At 42.5% G+C, this 17,930-nt stretch overlaps 1 protein-coding gene across 25 annotated transcripts in view; it reads right to left on the minus strand.

Moving 5' to 3' along the window:
* Window positions 1-8,922: 8,922 nt before the first annotated feature.
* epb41l3a (erythrocyte membrane protein band 4.1-like 3a) overlaps window positions 8,923-17,930 on the minus strand; it is an 83,105-nt gene continuing 74,097 nt past the window's right edge. For 23 of the 25 annotated variants that reach the window (XM_014181257.2, XM_014181245.2, XM_014181255.2 and 20 more), the window contains 5 exons: window positions 17,415-17,549; window positions 14,937-15,035; window positions 12,824-12,904; window positions 12,047-12,163; window positions 8,923-10,256 (listed from right to left, as the gene is read on the minus strand). In XM_014181257.2, coding sequence (XP_014036732.2) covers window positions 12,053-12,163; window positions 12,824-12,904; window positions 14,937-15,035; window positions 17,415-17,549 — 426 coding nt within the window. In that variant the 3' untranslated portion in view covers window positions 8,923-10,256; window positions 12,047-12,052. The remainder of the gene's footprint in view (window positions 10,257-12,046; window positions 12,164-12,823; window positions 12,905-14,936; window positions 15,036-17,414; window positions 17,550-17,930) is intronic. The other 2 variants (XM_014181248.2, XM_014181253.2) reach the window with 2 other exon arrangements.

The raw sequence follows: 17,930 nt of genomic DNA on the forward strand, positions 1-17,930 counted from the left end.
AACCTGACAGAGCTTGAGAGGATCTGCAGAGAAGAATGGGAGAAGCTCCCCAAATACAGGTGAGCTTGTAGTATCATACCCAAGAAGACTTGAGGCTGTATTCGCTGCCAAAGGTGATTCAACAAAGTACTGAGTAAATGGTCTTAATACTTATGTAAATGTGATTTACATTTATTTGTAATAAATTAGCTTTTTTTTAATTGTTTTTGCTTCGTCATTATATGGTATTGTGGGTAGATTGAGGATTTTTATTTTTTAATACATTTTAGAATAAGGCTGTAACCTAACAAAATGTGGAAAAAGTCAAGGGGTCAAGGGGTCAAAGGCACTGTATATACAAAAGTATGTGGACACCCCTTCAAATTAGTGGATTTTGCTATTTCAGCTACACCCGTTACTGACAGGTGTCTAAAATCGAGCACACAGCCATGCAATCTCCATAGACAAACATTGGCAGTAGAATGGCCTTACTGAAGAGATCAGTGACTTTCAACGTGGCACTGTCATAGGATACCACCTTTCCAACAAGTAATTGTCAAATTTCTGTCCTGCTAGAGCTGCCCCGGTCAACTGTAAGTGCTTTTATTGTGGAAACTTCTAGGAAGTGGTAGGCCACACAAGCTCACAGAACCGGACCGCTGAGTGGTGAACCGCATTACACTTGACTGGCTCTGGACGCTTCATAAAATGGGTTTCCATGGCGGAGCAGCCTCACACAAGCCTAAGATCACCATGCGCAATGCCAAGCGTCGGCTGGAGTGGTGTAAAGCTCACCGCCATTGGACTCTGGAGCAGTGGAAACGCGCTCTGGAGTGATGAATCACGCTTCACCATCTGGAAATCTGACAGATGAATCTGGGTTTGGTGGATACCAGGAGAACGCTATATGCCCCAATGCGTAGTGCCAACTATAAAGTTTGGTGGAGGAGGAATAATGGTCTGGGGCTGTTTTTCATGGTTCAGGCTAGGCCCCTTAGTTCCAGTGAAGGGAAATCTTAACGCTACAGCATACAATGACATCCTAGACGATTCTGTGCTTTCAACTTTGTGCCAACAGTTTAGGGAAGGCCCTTTCCTGTTTCAACATGACAATGCCCCTGTGCACAAAGCGAGGTCCATACAGAAATGGTCTGTTGATCGGTGTGGAAGAACTTGACTGGCCTGCCCTTGAGCCCTGACCTCAACCCAATCAAACACCTTTGGGATGAATTGGAACACCGACTGCGGGCCAGGCCTAATCGCCCAGCATCAGTGCGCGACCTAATGCTCTTGTGGCTTTATGGAAACTGAAATCCTTTCCAGAAGAGTGGAGGCTGTTATAACAGCAACTCATAATTGCCCATGATTTTGGAATGAGATGTTTGACGAACAGGTATCCACCTACTTTTGGTCATGTAGTGTGTGTCTGATTGTAGGAGTGTGCCCCTGGCTGTCCGTAAATGACAAAAAAAAGAATCGTGTCATCTGGTTTGCTTAATACAAGGAATTGTTGATGTATAGCTTCTACTTTTACTCAAGTATGGCTTTGAGTATTTTTCCACCACTGTATTTAAGTACATTTAAAATCAGATATGTTTATTCTTTCACTTCAGTATTTTGCTATGTGACTTTCACTTTTACTTGAGTCATTTTCTATTAAGGTATCTTTACTTTTACTCATATGACAGTTTAGTACTTTTTCCACCACTGAGCATACCTCTTTACCTGTTCAATTGTAATTTTAATGATTTCTTCAGTCTGACTGCTGTAAATCACACATCTCAATATACTTCACAAACATGCCTAGCATATTACGTGCACAGTTCGTGGGATGCCTATCTAAGCTTACCTCTAGAGCAGTCTGCATCCTCCTGGCTTTTTTTTTTTTTTCTTTAGGAAACTAAATATGCTTCTCTGCAAAAATCTGGCTAAAAGATGAGTCTTATTCAGTACATCTAGTAATTGCTTGCTTTCTAAAGTCTAGCAACCTTGCCAGTTAAGATAGTTAGACAAGCTACGCAATCTTGACAGATAGCATGAAATGGCTCGGTAGCTAGTTATGAGAATGGGTATCTACAGTAGCTGGCTAGCTAATGCCAACTTCATAAAATTGCTCGGTGGCTAGTATTACAGAGAAAAAAAAACTTTATTTATTCATCAAGAAAGGAATCAATAGGTGCATAGCTTGATCAAATGTATTTCCAAACAACTTCTGCGAGTCCTGCCCAGGAAAAATCAAAAACTGTATCACTCTACTTTGCTCCATGGTGCACCTTGGAATGAACCATTTAGGGAGAATAAGGGGAGTACAGTTAATGTGCCCTCCGCAAAATTCCGCTAACAGATTTTTATAAATAACGTGGGCTTAAAAAGTTTAGTAATTCATTTAACATCTGAAAATGTTCAAACAGGACACATCTATATGTATACAAAGATCTTACCTAATCTCTAAATTGTAAATGGATGCGGCTACGTTCAAAACGTAAATACAACACAACACGCAGAAACCACACTGATGATTGAACATGCTTGCTCAAATTACTGATGAGATTAAAATCTCTGGAGCGCGAGAAGAACGGTAGCAGATTTGGGTCGCGAAGCGCTTTTTACTGAGATTAGTCATTGGATGATAGAGATTCAATAATTCGAGTTGTACACTTGTATTTAGATGAAAAGGCGGACTTTTTTTTAACCTTTATTTAACTCGGCAAGTCAGTTAAGAACAAATTCTTATTTACAATGGCGGTGTGTTAACTGCCTTGTTCAGGGGCAGAACGACATTTTTACCTTGTCAGCTCGTGTGTTCGATCGTGCAACCTTTTGGTTACTGCCCAACGCTCTAACCACTAGGCTATCTGCCGCCCAAATGCCACACCAAATGTTGACTTTTGTGAAGCAGTAACCGAAAGGGCGGATTGGACAGTAAATTGACAGAATGTTCTGGTGCTCACCTCTCTTAGAGGCTTTTATTTACAATATTAACAGGTGTAGGACTAATTGGCCAATCAACTTTGTACAGAAAATAACACACAGGACGTTGACAAAGATTTGAATAAATCAGACATCAGTATAAACTATAAAGGCAACAACTGTTTGCCTATAACAAAACTCGGGTGTAGTTCTACTCTAGCCAACCTGCTCTCCCCAAGGCAAAGGCCAACTGAGCGTCTAAATACTCTTTCCAGGAACTCCCTTCAGCGGGTGGGAATAATTTGTGGAACTTTCCAACAGATATCTGTTCCAAAAACTTCGTAAATAACAAGGTTGCCAACAAACAACGCATACACAATTGTAAAGCGGCAGATTAAGATACCGGGTAGAGAGTGGACAATTTAATTACGTTTTTCACTTACCACGTTTATTCCGAAAAATGTCTGTCCTCACTCTGGTAGCCTATGTACAAACATTAAGAATAAGCTACGTGGTGAGTTGATGCCTATTCGGCATTTAGTTAACTAGGTGAATTGATCATGCTACTTTGTATGCGTTGTTTGTTGGCATCCTTGTACTTTACGAAGTTTTTGGAACAGATTCCTGTTGGAACGTTCCACAAATTATACCAACCCTCCTTCAACTAGGAATGTTCCATCATGATATGCATAATTTCCCATTGACATATATCATAAACAACGGTTTTACATAAACACACACACTTCAATAACTTGTGCCATAACTTCTACTTTTAGTCACAATATACATTCATGAAGTAATTCACCCCCGCAATAATGAATAACTTTGGTTATTCCTGTCATATTATAAATATTCCTCGATGACACGTAGACTAATTTGCCTCATGCATAATTCACACCAGCACTTCAACAAGGAAACAGTGCGGCGCTTCAGACAAACACACGAGGTAGGTTAAATTAAATGATTACTCTACCAACACATCGATCATTATTCTAATGATACATTTCACATTACAATACTGTTTTAATAATAAAATCCATATCGAGAAACTTTTCACAATGGATGTACCCCTAAATAGTTTATCAGGATTATTTTAACTTTCTGATGGTCCTCAATTGTAATGGAGAAATAAATGGACATTGGTAATTGGATGGCATGGTTACCTTCAGTGGCATTCTTTTGGTATTCTAAATGCCTAAATTACATTAAAGCAATATTCTTTGTCTCCGCTGCAATGCAGTAATTAATGCTAATTAGAGATGCTCCATTGCATAATGATTCCTAATGTAGTATATGTCAGGGAAGTGAGATATTCATTCCGGGGTGTCAATGTAAATTGTCAGGTGGCGATTTTTATGAATTGTTCAGCAGTCTAATGGCTTGGGGGTAGAAGCTGTTGAGGAGCCTTTTGGTCCTAGACTTGGCGCTCCGGTACTGCTTGCCGTGTGGTAGCAGAGAAAACAGGCTATAACTTGGGTGACTGGAGCCTCTGACAATTTTATGGGCTTTCCTCTGACACCGCCTATTATATAGGTCCTGGATGACAGGAGGCTTGGCCCCAGTGATGTACTGGGCTGTTCGCACTACCCTCTGTAGCGCTTTACGGTCAGATGTCGAGCAGTTGCCATACCAGGCAGTGATGCAACAGGTCAGTATGCTCTCAATGGTGCAGCTGTAGAACCTTTTGAGGATCTGAGGACCCATGCCAAATCTTTTCAGTATCCTTAGGGGGAAAAGGTTTTGTCGTGCCCCTTCATGACTGTATTGGTATGTTTGGACCGTGATAGTTCGTTGGTGATGTGGACACCAAGGAACTTGAAACTCTCAACCCGCTCCACTACAGCCCCGTCGATGTTAATGTTCGGCCCGCCTTTTCCTGTAGTCCACAATCAGCTCCTTTGTCTTGCTCACATTGAGGGAGAGGTTGTTGACCCTGGCACCACACTGCCAGTTCTTTGACCTCCTCCCTATAGACCGTCTCATCATTGTCGGTGATCAGGCCTACCAATGTTGTGTTGTCAGCAAACTTAATGATGACGTTGGAGTCGTTTGGCCACGCAGTCGTGGGTGAACAGGGAATACAGGAGGGGACTAAGTACACACCCCTGAGGGGCCCCAGTGTTAAGGATAAGCGTGACGGACGTGTTGTTGCCTACTCTTACCACCTGGGGGCGGCCCGTCAGGAAGTCCAGGATTCAGTTGCAGAGGGAGGTGTTTAGTCCTAGAGTCAGTCCTTAGCTTAGTGATGAGCTTCGTGGGCACTATGGTGTTGAACGCTGAGCTGTAGTCGATGAACAGCATTCTCACATAGGTGTTCCTTTTTGTACAGGTGAGAAAGGGCGGTGTGGAGTGCAATTGAGATTGTGTCATCTGTGGATCTGTTGGGGCAGTATGCGAATTGGAGTGGGTCTAGGGTGTCCGGGAGGATACTGTTGATGTGAGCCATGACCGGCCTTTCAAAGCACTTTATGGCTACCGACGTGAGTGCCACGGGGCGGTAATCATTTAGGCAGGTTATCTTCGCTTCCTTGGGCACAGGGACTAGGGTGGTCTGCTTGGAACATGTAGGTATTACAGACTCGGTCAGGGAGAGGTTGAAAATGTCAGTGAAGACACTTGACAGTTGGTCCGCGCATGGTTTGAGTACACGTCCTGGTAATCCGTCTGGCCCAGCGGCTTTGAATGTTGCCCTGTTTAAAGGTTTTGTTCACATCGGCTACCGAGAGCATTATCACACAGTCATCCAGAACAGCTGGTGCTCTCGTGCATGCTTCAGTGTTGCTTGCCTCGAAGCTAGCATAAAAGGCATTTAGCTCGTCTGATAGGCTCGCGTCCCTTTGTTTTCCATAATAGTTTTCCGACGAGCGTCAGAGCCGGTGTAGTAGGATTCAATCTTAATCCTGTATTGACACTTTGCTTGTTTGATGGTTCGTCTGAGGGGATAGCGGGAATTCTTACAAGCGTCCGGATTAGTCTCCCGCTCCTTGAAAGTGGCAGCTCTAGCCTTTAGCTCGATGCGGATGTTACCTGTAATCCATGGCTTCTGGTTGGGATATGTACGTACAGTCACTGTGGGGATGACGTCATCGATGCCCTTATTCATGAAGCTGATGACTGAGGTGTTGTATTCCTCAATGCCATTGGATGAATCCCAGAACATATTCCAATCTGTGCCAGCAAAACAGATTTGCCAAATGGAGGGTGGGGGAGAGCTTTTATGCATCTCTGTGTGTGGAGTAAAGGTGGTCTAGGATTTTTTTTCCCCCCCTGGTTGCACATGTGACATGCTGGTAAAAATGTAGTAAAACTGATTTAAGTTTGCCTGCATTAAAGCCCCCGGCCACTAGGAGCGCCGCTTCTGGGAGAGCATTTTCTTCTTTGCTTATGGGCTTAGAGTTGGTTGAGAGCGGTCTTAGTGCCAGCTTCGCTTTGTGGTGGTAGATAGACGGCTACAAATAATACAGAAGAGAACTCTCTTGGTAGATAGTGTGGTCGACAGCTTATCATAAGGTTCTCTACCTCAGGCGAGCAATACCTCGAGACTTCTTTCATATTAGACATTGCGCACCAGCTGTTATTGACAAAAATACATACACCCCCACCCCTCGTCTTACCAGAGGTAGCGTCTCTGTTCTGCCGGTGCATGGAAAATTCCGGCAGCTCTATATTGTCCGTTTCTTCGTTCAGCCACGTCTCGTTGAAACATAAGATGTTAGTTTTTAATGTCCCGTTGGTAGGGTAATCTTAATAGTAGGTCTTCAATTTTATTTTCTATCAATTGCACGTTAGCAAGGAGAATGGAAGGCACTGGAAGTTTACTCACTCGCCTCGGGATTCTCAGAATGATCCCTGATCTGCATCCCATTTTCCGGCATCTTTTCTTCACGCAAAAGTGGATCTGGGCCTGTTCCGGTGAAAGCAGGATATCCTTCTCGTCGACTCGTTAAAGGAAAAAGTTTCTTCAGTCCGTGGTGATTAATCGCTTTTCTGATTTCCAGAAGTTCTTTTCGGTCATAAGAGACAGTAGCAGCAACATTATGTACACAATAAGTTAAATTAAGTTACGCAAAAAAAATAACAATTGCACAATTGGTTGAGAGAATGTAAAACGTCAGCCATGTTCTTCGGCGCCATCTGTTTCGCATCTGTTTCATGTATTTAATGTGATGCACATCTCTTCAACTATTGGATTGCACCATTGACATACACTGAGTGTACAAAACATGACATAGACAAACCAGGTGAATCCAGGTGAAAGCTATGATCCCTTATTGATGTCACCTGTTAAATCCACTTTAATCAGTGTAGATGAAGGGGAGGAGACAGGTTAAAGGATTTTTAGGCCTGGAGACAATTGAGACATGCATGTGTGTCATTCAGACAAAATATGTAAGTGCCTTTGAGTGGGGCATGGCAGTAGGTGCCAGACACACCGGTTTGAGTGTGTCAAGAATTGCAACGCTGCTGGGGTTTTCACACTCAACAGTTTCCTGTGTGTATCAAGAATGGTCCACCACCCAAAGGACATCCAGCCAACTTGACACAACTGTGGGAGGCATTGGAGTCAACCTGGGCCACTTTAGACACCTTGTAGTCTATGCCCCGACGAATTGAGGCTGTTCTTTAAAAATACTTTTACCCATTTTTCTCCCCAATTTCGTGATATCCAATTAGTAGTTACAGTCTTGTCCCATCGCTGCAACTCCCCTACAAACTCGGGAGAGTCAAAGGTCGAGAGCCATGCGTCCTCCGAAACAACCCTGCCAAGCCGCACTGCTTCTTGACAGACTGCTCGCTCAACCCGGAAGCCAGCCGCACCAATGTGTTGGAGGAAACACCATCCAGCTGGCGACCGAAGTCAGCTAGCAGGCGCCCGGCCTGCCACAACGTATAGCTAGAGCACGATAGGACAAGGAAATCCCGGCCTGGCCAAACCCTCCCCTAACCTGGGTGGCACTGGGCCAATTGTGCGCCACCCGAATTGAGGCTGTTCTGAGGGCAAAAAGGGGTACAACTCAATATTTGGAAGGTGTTTCTTAATGTTTTGTACACTCAGGGTACTCTGAACACAAACCATAACAAATACACTATCTTTAAGCCTATAGGGGAATTACAAAAACCAACACGATGCTTATCCAGCCATTGGAACAATGTCCCTATCTGCCTCATCATGCCAGACCAGCTGTGCCTTCACAGTTGACTTCATGTTGCATCTGAATTGGAGCAAAGTCAAATCCAATATGCCATAAAAAGCTAAATCTGCAACGGAAAATACATTGTGAGTTCTGGATAGATTTTTTGATACACCAAAAACTATTTTGCAGAGCCAGATAGACATTCAAAACATTTCTATATTGCATAACTTCCGCAGGAACAAGAGTGTATTAACTCTTACTTAACTGGGTTGAGAACCATTTCAACCATTCCATTTCAGTAACTTCAGACGAGCACTAACATAAAAAGATAGGTACACTAGATAGATATATGTTCTAACACATAGACTACTGTTCTAAAGCCTAATTGGATTTGTGACAAACAGCTGTAACCGTCCAGCATCCTTTGAGCAGCGCAATCACAAAGTAGTCTGACTGGAAGCCTGAATACAGGCCCTGGTTTCTGACTGGTTAGGTTCCTCTTTAGACAATGCTGTTGTGGAACTGAATTATCACATATTACCAAATACTGCTTCTCATATGAGTCATTCAAAGTAACTGTCTTGCTGATGGTCATTTGGCTTGGTTATTATTATTTGTTTGTCACACAGAACCAAAGTGATTTACACATGTAACACTTGACTGTCACTTGACCACTCATTTTGTCACACCTTTCCTTTCAGCGGGGTTCCTTCCTACAATAATTAGCAAATCTTTATAAGAAAAGAGACGAGTGAAAGAGGAATTTATGGTCTAGTGTCACTTAAACTTGTAAAAGTCATTATCTTACTATAAATGGCTTCACTGTAGAGTTCCTGCCATGAGTTTATGAAAGCATAACAGAGATAGCATTTCAGTGATTGACAAAGATCCAACCCAATGGATTTATCATTTTATTTATCTTGTGGGAGACATTCAACATGGATGATTTTGCAGCTGATGAGTCGAAGGAGTGGGATCAGAGGCATCATGCTCTTAATATCGCTGAGGGGGGACCGATGACCAAACATATGTCTTAGTTTTTATTTTATATAAGACACTACTAATGATGCATTCTCATCCCAGTTGTTTACATTGAGGGGAGCATGTCACCTCAGGTTCAATGAGCATGATGCCCCCGTGTTGAATGGCCGCTGACACATCGGCCTGGGAGAAATCAAACGCACATTGCAGGGTTGTACTGGAGGTTGTCTGTCCGTTCTTCACAGTTTTAAGGCTTGGATGTGCCACGCAGGGATGAGAGGTGCATTCTGGGTATGATTTAAGAATGAGCAAGACTGTCTAAAATGGCACTCTATTCTCTATATAGTGCACTGCTTTTGACCAAAGCCCACTATATAGGTAATAGGGTGTCATTTCAGATACAACCCAACAAGAACGTTCAATCCGCCGACCACCGTGTGAAGACATATTATAAGGGTTTTCTTGATCAACTCGGAAGTCACAGTAATGGAGTCTGTTTAACATTCCCTTCTAACACAATTCTACGAGATTTTGGCTCATTATACGCATCTTTACTTTGTAATTGAAGGAAAACCAAATGAACATATTTACAATGAAAGTAAAAACAACAACATCATCTTTGAGGGTATATGGCCTACTAAGCAAATGTACGTACCAGTACCATACATATTATTTTTGCCTTTTTCCAGGCAATACTGTATGTAAAAAGGAATAAAATCAGCATTGGGCTAAATATGGGGACGTATGGCAAGATGAATGTCACATCTATTGCATGGATAAATATTGTGCCATCATACACGTTCAGCCTAGCTATTATTATTGTAGTTCGATAATAAATAAAACAGAGTATACTATAATAAAACTCAAAACTCTCATGACATACATTCTTCTCCCTTTGAGCCTGAGTGCACAGGTCAAGTAAAACATGTATATATTTTGATATTTCCTCCAATGTATTTGTTTTCTCCTTTACAAAATGCAGAAATTATCCCTTTTCATGCAGTATACATGTTCCAATGAAGGGCTGGCCAGCTTTGGAGGTCTGTGTTTGCCAGTAGTGTTGGTGAGTGTGGGTTAGGTTAGTCCAGTAGTAGTCAGGCGGAGTAGTAGTAGTAGTAGTAGTGTCCTCTACAGTGGTGTGTTGTCTGTTGGCAACGTCACTGTCCTGCTTGCATCTCATACTCTGAAGAGCGTGAAGTAACGTTAACAGAATGCCCCTGAAACGTCGGTGAACCCAGTGATCCTTCAATCCTGAAAAACAGAGAGGTTATCCTTATAGAGCACATGCTTAGATTACATATTCTCTTACATCTTTTTCAGAAGGATGGAAATGAAATAAATGTTTTCTGTTACTGTAGCTACTATGGCTGAAGATAACCCTTATGGAAAAACCACATGAATTTTACGTGAACACACGTGAAGTGTTCCAGAAACGCATGTTTTTATGTTATCACATGTGATCTTAATGTGAAGTTAATGTGATAACATGTGACAACATGTAAAGCAACATGAAACTTCACATTTGAAAACGTGATCGCATGTGAAGTGTTCCAAAAACACACATATTCACATGATTTCGCATGTGATTTTCCTGTAAGGGGAAGAAGCTGTTATGGCTGGAGATTAAAAGCAGAGCATGAGAGGGGTCCTGTGAAAGACAGTCAAATGCTTTGTCTGTTATCGTCAGAAAAAAACTTTTTCCATCTAAACTAACACTTATGAGACACGTACAAACACATTATCATACAGGCTGCATGCTAAGACATGACAAAAATAAATGAAAAGGGTTAATACACAAGACTACACAGCCCCTGCAAAGCAAGCACAAGCTCCGTTCAGTAACATGCCTCTGCTACAGTGTACAGAAACCTTGATAATAAGAAATGTAAAACGGTGTCTCTTTCCTCAGCATCATGCCATAACAATAACCAGAAAAGAATGACCAAATCAGATAATGTTGCTCAATACAATCTCGAAATAACCCTTTATTTAATAGGAATGAGACAAACTGGCAATTTGAAAACCGTACTGTCGGTATTTCCAGTACACTCTAAACAGTACCAGAGACGTCCAGCAGACAGCACTATAGACATCAATCAAACCCCAACTCTAAATTTTGACAAAAGAGAGTAAAAAGAAAATGCACACACCAATGAGCAAACGCACAACGTTTTAATTGCTTATTGTCAATAACGGTATTAGAAGCTGAAAGGAAAAAGCAAACATTAGCACCAAAAACATTTCTAGAGCAGGCATTTCACCGACAGAAGCCAGCCATGGAAGGCTATACAGTATATAGAGACTCCATCCACACAGAAGGAATCATGATACTGCGCAGGGCACAGATGAATGTGGAGTGAAAGCTGAAAGCATAAAAGCTAAAAGCAGCCTCAGGTTAGTCGAGCTAGCTGTATGTCAAGCCGCCTCAGGTTAGTCGAGCTAGCCGAGTGTCAAGCCGCCTCAGGTTAGTCGAGCTAGCCGAGTGTCAAGCCGCCTCAGGTTAGTCGAGCTAGCCGAGTGTCAAGCCGCCTCAGGTTAGTCGAGCTAGCCGAGTGTCAAGCCGCCTCAGGTTAGTCGGGCTAGCCGCGTGTCAAGCCGCCTCAGGTTAGTCGGGCTAGCCGAGTGTCAAGCCGCCTCAGGTTAGTCGAGCTAGCCGAGTGTCAAGCCGCCTCAGGTTAGTCGAGCTAGCCGAGTGTCAAGCCGCCTCAGGTTAGTCGAGCTAGCCGAGTGTCAAGCCGCCTCAGGTTAGTCGAGCTAGCCGAGTGTCAAGCCGCCTCAGGTTAGTCGAGCTAGCCGAGTGTCAAGCCGCCTCAGGTTAGTCGAGCTAGCCGAGTGTCAAGCCGCCTCAGGTTAGTCGAGCTAGCCGAGTGTCAAGCCGCCTCAGGTTAGTCGAGCTAGCCGAGTGTCAAGCAGCCCTATCGAGAAGGCGGTGACTGTAGACAACCAAGGAGCCAGAGGAGGGATGAGGAAGGAATGGAGGGAGGTCAGTGTCCTGTCAGCCAGCCCCAGCAGTCACTGACCGACCGACGTTGTCCCCTTACCTGCGGTCACTCTTCGCCCTCCTCAGGCGTGATCTCAGTCTCTTTGTGGACCACTACTTTGGTCACTGACATGTCAGGGTGCTGCTCTTTGGCCTCTTTTATGGCCTGAGCCAGGGCCTAAAGACAGTACGCCAAACACCCCATGGAGGGAAACAGAGAGGAAGATGGAATGGGTATGATCAGAATCACAAGTGTAAGGGTTGGACTAGTCACAGTATTTGTTTGTGTACACCTCAGTCACTGTGTGTTTGTACACGTTCGTCACTGTGTGTGTACATCTCCCGGTCACGGACCTCAGCTGTTGAACAACAGAGCTTTAAGTCACTTAAAGGCAAAGCATCTCTCAACACAGTACCCAGCAGGCATAATATGGAAAATTATTTCAAATTGACGTCATTTTCTGGTTGTAAACTGTTATTCAGGTTGAGAAGCAGCCATATAACCAGATTGCAACCAACTGGTTTCTGTAGCAACCAGGTAAAGACGTATTGTTCATGACGAAATTAACACGTGAAAGAAAAGATGTCAATTTGTTATCTAGTCAGATTACAACCAGATAAAGACGTATTTTTCTGGTTGCTAAAAAGACAACTAGTATACAGCCTGACCATGACGTCATAAAAGACGCTATAATGATATTGCCCGCTGAGTAAGGAACCCAATATTATCAGCATTGTATCTAGGTACCACCTGTGTTGTTAAAATAGCTCTGCCTATTTAATAGTTGTAAGGCTACTTGCATGCTAAAGGACACACAGTGTAAGAGTGTCTTCCTACCTCGTCATGGTCAATGTCTGCATCCCCCGAGATGACGATTCTCTTCTCGATCCTCGTTTCCGAGATGCCTCCTTTCACAGTCTGGTAAAAAATCAAATGTAATTTAAGGGACATTTCAGTCAAGGAACAACTAAGTCAAACTATATTTCAATATATTTGGTATACAGCATGTGGGAAGCGGGAAGCAAACGCCAAGCTCAAACCAAATGAGCCATAGGAACCACCTTGGTTAAATTCTATAGCTACACCACTAACAGACCAGTAATATCCATATCCTCTATTCCAGGCTTCCCCAACTGGCCCCCAAGTTTACTGAGCAATTATTTTGTTTTTTTGTTTTGTTGGACATAAAAAAAACTGTAAAAACACCAGCAAATCAGCTTCAAGTGATTTTAATTTGGGAAATCTGTTCCAAAGTATTTCCACGCATAATACATGTATGTGATTGTATACAAATGTAGGCAAGGTTTGAAACTATTATCTGTTTGGGCTTCTTGCGGTCAATTTGCAGTCTACAAATATTTGTAATTATGTTCCGGACCCCTGACCATCCACTCAATAAAAAAAATCTATACTGAACACAAATATAATCGCAACATGTAAAGTGTTGGTCCTATGTTTCATGAGCTGAAATAAAAGATCCCAGAAATGTTCCATATGCACAAAAACCTTATTTCTCTCAAATTTTGTGCACAAATTTGTTTACATCCCTGTTAGTGAGCATTTCTCCTTTCACAAGATAATCCATCCACCTGACAGGTGTGGCATATCAAGAAGCTGATTAAACTGTATGATCATTACAAAGGTGCACCTTGTGCTGGGGCCAATAAATGGCCACTCAAATGGCCACTCTCACACAACACAATGCCAGAGATGCAATTGGAATGCTGACTGCAGGAATGTCCACCAGAGCTGTTGCCAGAGAATTGAATGTTCATTTCTTTACTATAAGCCGCCTCCAATGTCGTTTTAGAGAATTTGGCAGTACGTCCAACCGCCCTCACAACTGCAGACCACGTGTAACCATGCCAGCCCAGGACCTCCATATCCGGCTACTTCATCTGTGGGGTTGTCTGAGACCAGCCACCTGGACAGCTGATGAAACTGAGGGTTTGCACAACCAAAGAATTTCTGCACAAACTTTCAGAATCCGTTTTAGGGAAGCTCATCTGCATGCTCGTCATCCTCACCAGGGTCTTGACCTGACTGTTTGACGTCGTAACCGACTTCAGTGGGCAAATGCTCACCTTCGATGGCCACTGGCATGCTGGAGAAGTGTGCTTTTCACAGATGAATCCCGGTTTCAACTGTATCAGGCAGATGGCAGACAGCGTGTATGGCGTTGTGTGGGTGAGCGGTTTGCGGAGTGCCCCATGGTGGTGGTGGGGTTATGGTATGGGCAGGCATAAGCTATGGACAAAAAATACAATTGCATTTTATTGATGGCAATTTGAATGCACAGCGATACCGTGGTAAGATCCTGAGGCCCATTGTTGTGCCATTCATCCACTGCCATCACCTTGTTTCATCATGATAATGCACAGCCCCATGTCGCAAGGATCTGTACACAATTCCTGGAAGCTGAAAATATCCCAGTTCTTCCATGGCCTGCATACTCATCAGACATGTCACCCATTGAGCATGTTTGGGATGCTCTGGATCGACGTGTACGACAGCGTGTTACAGTTCCCGACAACATCCAGAAATTTCGCACAGCCATTGAAGAGGAGTGGGACAACATTCCACAGGCCACAATCAACAGTCTGATCAACTCTATGTGAAGGAGATGTCACGCTGCATGATGCAATGGTGGTCACACCAGATACTGACTGGTTTTCTGATCCACGCCCCTACCTTTTTAAAAAAAATGTATCTGTGACCAACAGATGCATATCTGTATTCCCAGTCATGTGAAATTCATAGATTAGGGCCTAATGAATGTAGTTCAATTGACTGATTTCTTTATATGAACTGTAACCCAGTAAAATCTTTACAATTATTGCATGTTGCGTTTAGTTGATGATCCCTGCTCTCTTCACTCATGCCTGTATTCATTCATGCTGATGGTGAATGAGAGTGGCGCCCCACTGAGGCCGGGTCAGGTAGTACCTACCTTGGTGATATGTGTGGTTGTGGTGGTGCTGGTGGTCTCTGAGGTTATGGTCTGGGCGCTCATCAACACCCCCGCCTCTGGATCAGTGTCAGCGTCACCCTGGCACAACACAGATACAATACATCCTCTCCATTGAGTGCTTCAAAGCTGGGACTGAGAGACTGAAAACCAGGTAATCAAAAAGAAAGGAGGACCAAGGCACTTTTCATATAATGAATTAAAATGCTTTTATTTGTATGGCATGTTCAATAGAAACAACATTTGACATTTTTTTAAAAACAAAAAAAAATTCTATTGAACATGCCATACAAATAAAGGCATTTTAATTAATTATATGAAGAGTGCCTTGGTCCTCCTTTCTTTTTGATGACCAATTCACCCCTTTTACCAAAGAGCACCTTCTGTCTACCAAAATGTACTATTGTGTACCTTAGTAGCGCTTCCCTTCCTCTTACTACGAGATTGAAAAACAGCCACTATCTCAAGGCCATCACTGGCCACTTTATTAAATGGATCACTACTCACTTTAACCTTTTATGGATAGGGGGCATTATTTTCATGGCCGGATAAAAAACGTACCCGATTTAATCTGTTTATTACTCCTGCCCAGAAACTAGAATATGCATATAATTGTTTGAATTGGATAGAAAACACCCTAAAGTTTCTAAAACTGTTTGAATGGTGTCTGTGAGTATAACAGAACTCATATGGCAGGCCAAAACCTGAGAAGATTCCAAACAGGAAGTGCCCTCTCTGACCATTTCTTGGCCTTCTTTAGCCTTTTTATTGAAAACAGAGGATCTCTGCTGTAACGTGACACTTTCTAAGGCTCCCATAGGCTCTCAGAAGGCGCCAGAACGTTGAATGATGACTCTGCAGTCCATGGCTGAAAAACAGTAGCGCATTTGGATAGTGGTCGATCTGAGAACAATGAGACGGGCGCACGGGTGCACGTGAAGAGTCCATTTTACATTTTCAGTCTTTGAATGAAAAGGACGTCTCCCGGTCGGAATATTATCGCTATTTTACGAGAAAAATCGCATAAAAATTGATTTTAAACAGCGTTTGACATGCTTCGAAGTACGGTAATGGAATATTTTGAATTTTTTTGTCACGATATGCGCCGGCGCGCCACCCTTCGTATAGTGTCTTGAACGCACGAACAAAATGCCGCTATTTGGATATAACTATGGATTATTTGGAACCAAACCAACATTTGTTGTTGAAGTAGAAGTCCTGGGAGTGCATTCTGACGAAGAACAGCAAAGGTAATCAAATTTTTCTTATAGTAAATCTGAGTTTGGTGAGTACCAAACGTGGTGGGTGTCAAAATAGCTAGCCTGTGATGGCCGGGCTATCTACTCAGAATATTGCAAAATGTGCTTTCACCGAAAAGCTATTTTAAAATCGGACACCGCGATTGCATAAAGGAGTTCTGTATCTATAATTCTTAAAATAATTGTTATGTTTTTTGTGAACGTTTATCGTGAGTAATTTAGTAAATTCACCGGAAGTGTTCGGTGGGAATGCTAGTTCTGAACGTCACATGCTAATGTAAAAAGCTGTTTTTTGATACAAATATGAACTTGATTGAACAAAACATGCATGTATTGTATAACATAATGTCCTAGGAGTGTCATCTGATGAAGATCATCAAAGGTTAGTGCTGCATTTAGCTGTGGTTTTGGTTTTTGGGACATTATATGCTAGCTTGAAAAATGGGTGTCTGATTATTTCTGGCTGGATACTCTCCTGACATAATCTAATGTTTTGCTTTCGTTGTAAAGCCTTTTTGAAATCGGACAGTGTGGTTAGATAAAGGAGAGTCTTTAAAATGGTTTGAAAAATTGAAGTTTTCGGATTTTCGAGGAATTTGTAATTTGCACCACGACCTATCATTGGATATTGGAGCGGTGTTCCGCTAGCGGAACATCTAGATATAAGAGGTTAAACAATGCCACTTAAAATAATGCCACTTTAATAATGTTTACATATTTTACATTACTCATATCACATGTATATACTGTATTTTATACCATCTACTGCACCTTGCCAATGCCGCTCGGCCATCGCCCATATACTTATATGTACATATTCTCATTCAACCCTTTTAAATTTGTATGTATTAGGTAGTTGTTTGGGAATTGTTAGATTACTTGTTAGATATTACTGCACTGTAGGAACTAGAAACACAAGCATTTCGCTACACTCGCATTAACATCTGCTAACTATGTGTTTGTGACCAATAACATTTGATTTGAAGAACAGGGTTGTGTTCATTTGGCACCAAACGGAAGAAAACGGACTGTAACAGAGGAATTCCCTGGGCTCTTTTTTGTTTTCTGTTGCAAATCTTTTAAAACTTTTATATTGTGTGCCCTAATGAATGAGGTTGAAAAGATGCACATTGGAGTATACGACAAGAACCAGTACAGAGCATGAGCCTGAACAACCCTGACGTTTTGTGAGGACCTTTACCTCCAGTGACCGGTATGTGATGGTTTTCATTTCCGTGTGTATTACAGGTACCTCCTGGGTCACCAGCATCTCTGTCTCCTCCATCACGTCTGCCCTGTTGAAGGTCAGGACCTCTGGAGACTCCAGCACAGATGTCTGAGAGAGAGGAAGAAGGGTGAAATGGAGAGAGACAAAATGAGACTGGTGCAGAAAGTTAGATCTTTATACCTTATGGTCATACGCTAGCGTACATCTACGCACAAACATGTTCATGACCACACACAATTACAATTTCACCGTCTGTCTACAGGACATACACAAACAATTAGTTTATTGGAAGGTCATAGAAAATGCAGGAGAAGAAAAGGGGAAAAAAGCTTAAAGAAAAGATTCACCCATTTTGAATATGATATTGTTTTTGTGCATCTCTGAGCAATGTTCTATCACTTCCCTGGGACAGTTCATGTGTATATGCAGGCAGAAATTCTGCCGGTATGACATAGCACTGCGATAAAGTCACTCTCACTAACCTGGAAG

Source organism: Salmo salar, chromosome ssa29 (genome assembly GCF_905237065.1).
Source record: "Salmo salar chromosome ssa29, Ssal_v3.1, whole genome shotgun sequence".
Taxonomy (NCBI): Eukaryota; Metazoa; Chordata; class Actinopteri; order Salmoniformes; family Salmonidae; genus Salmo; species Salmo salar.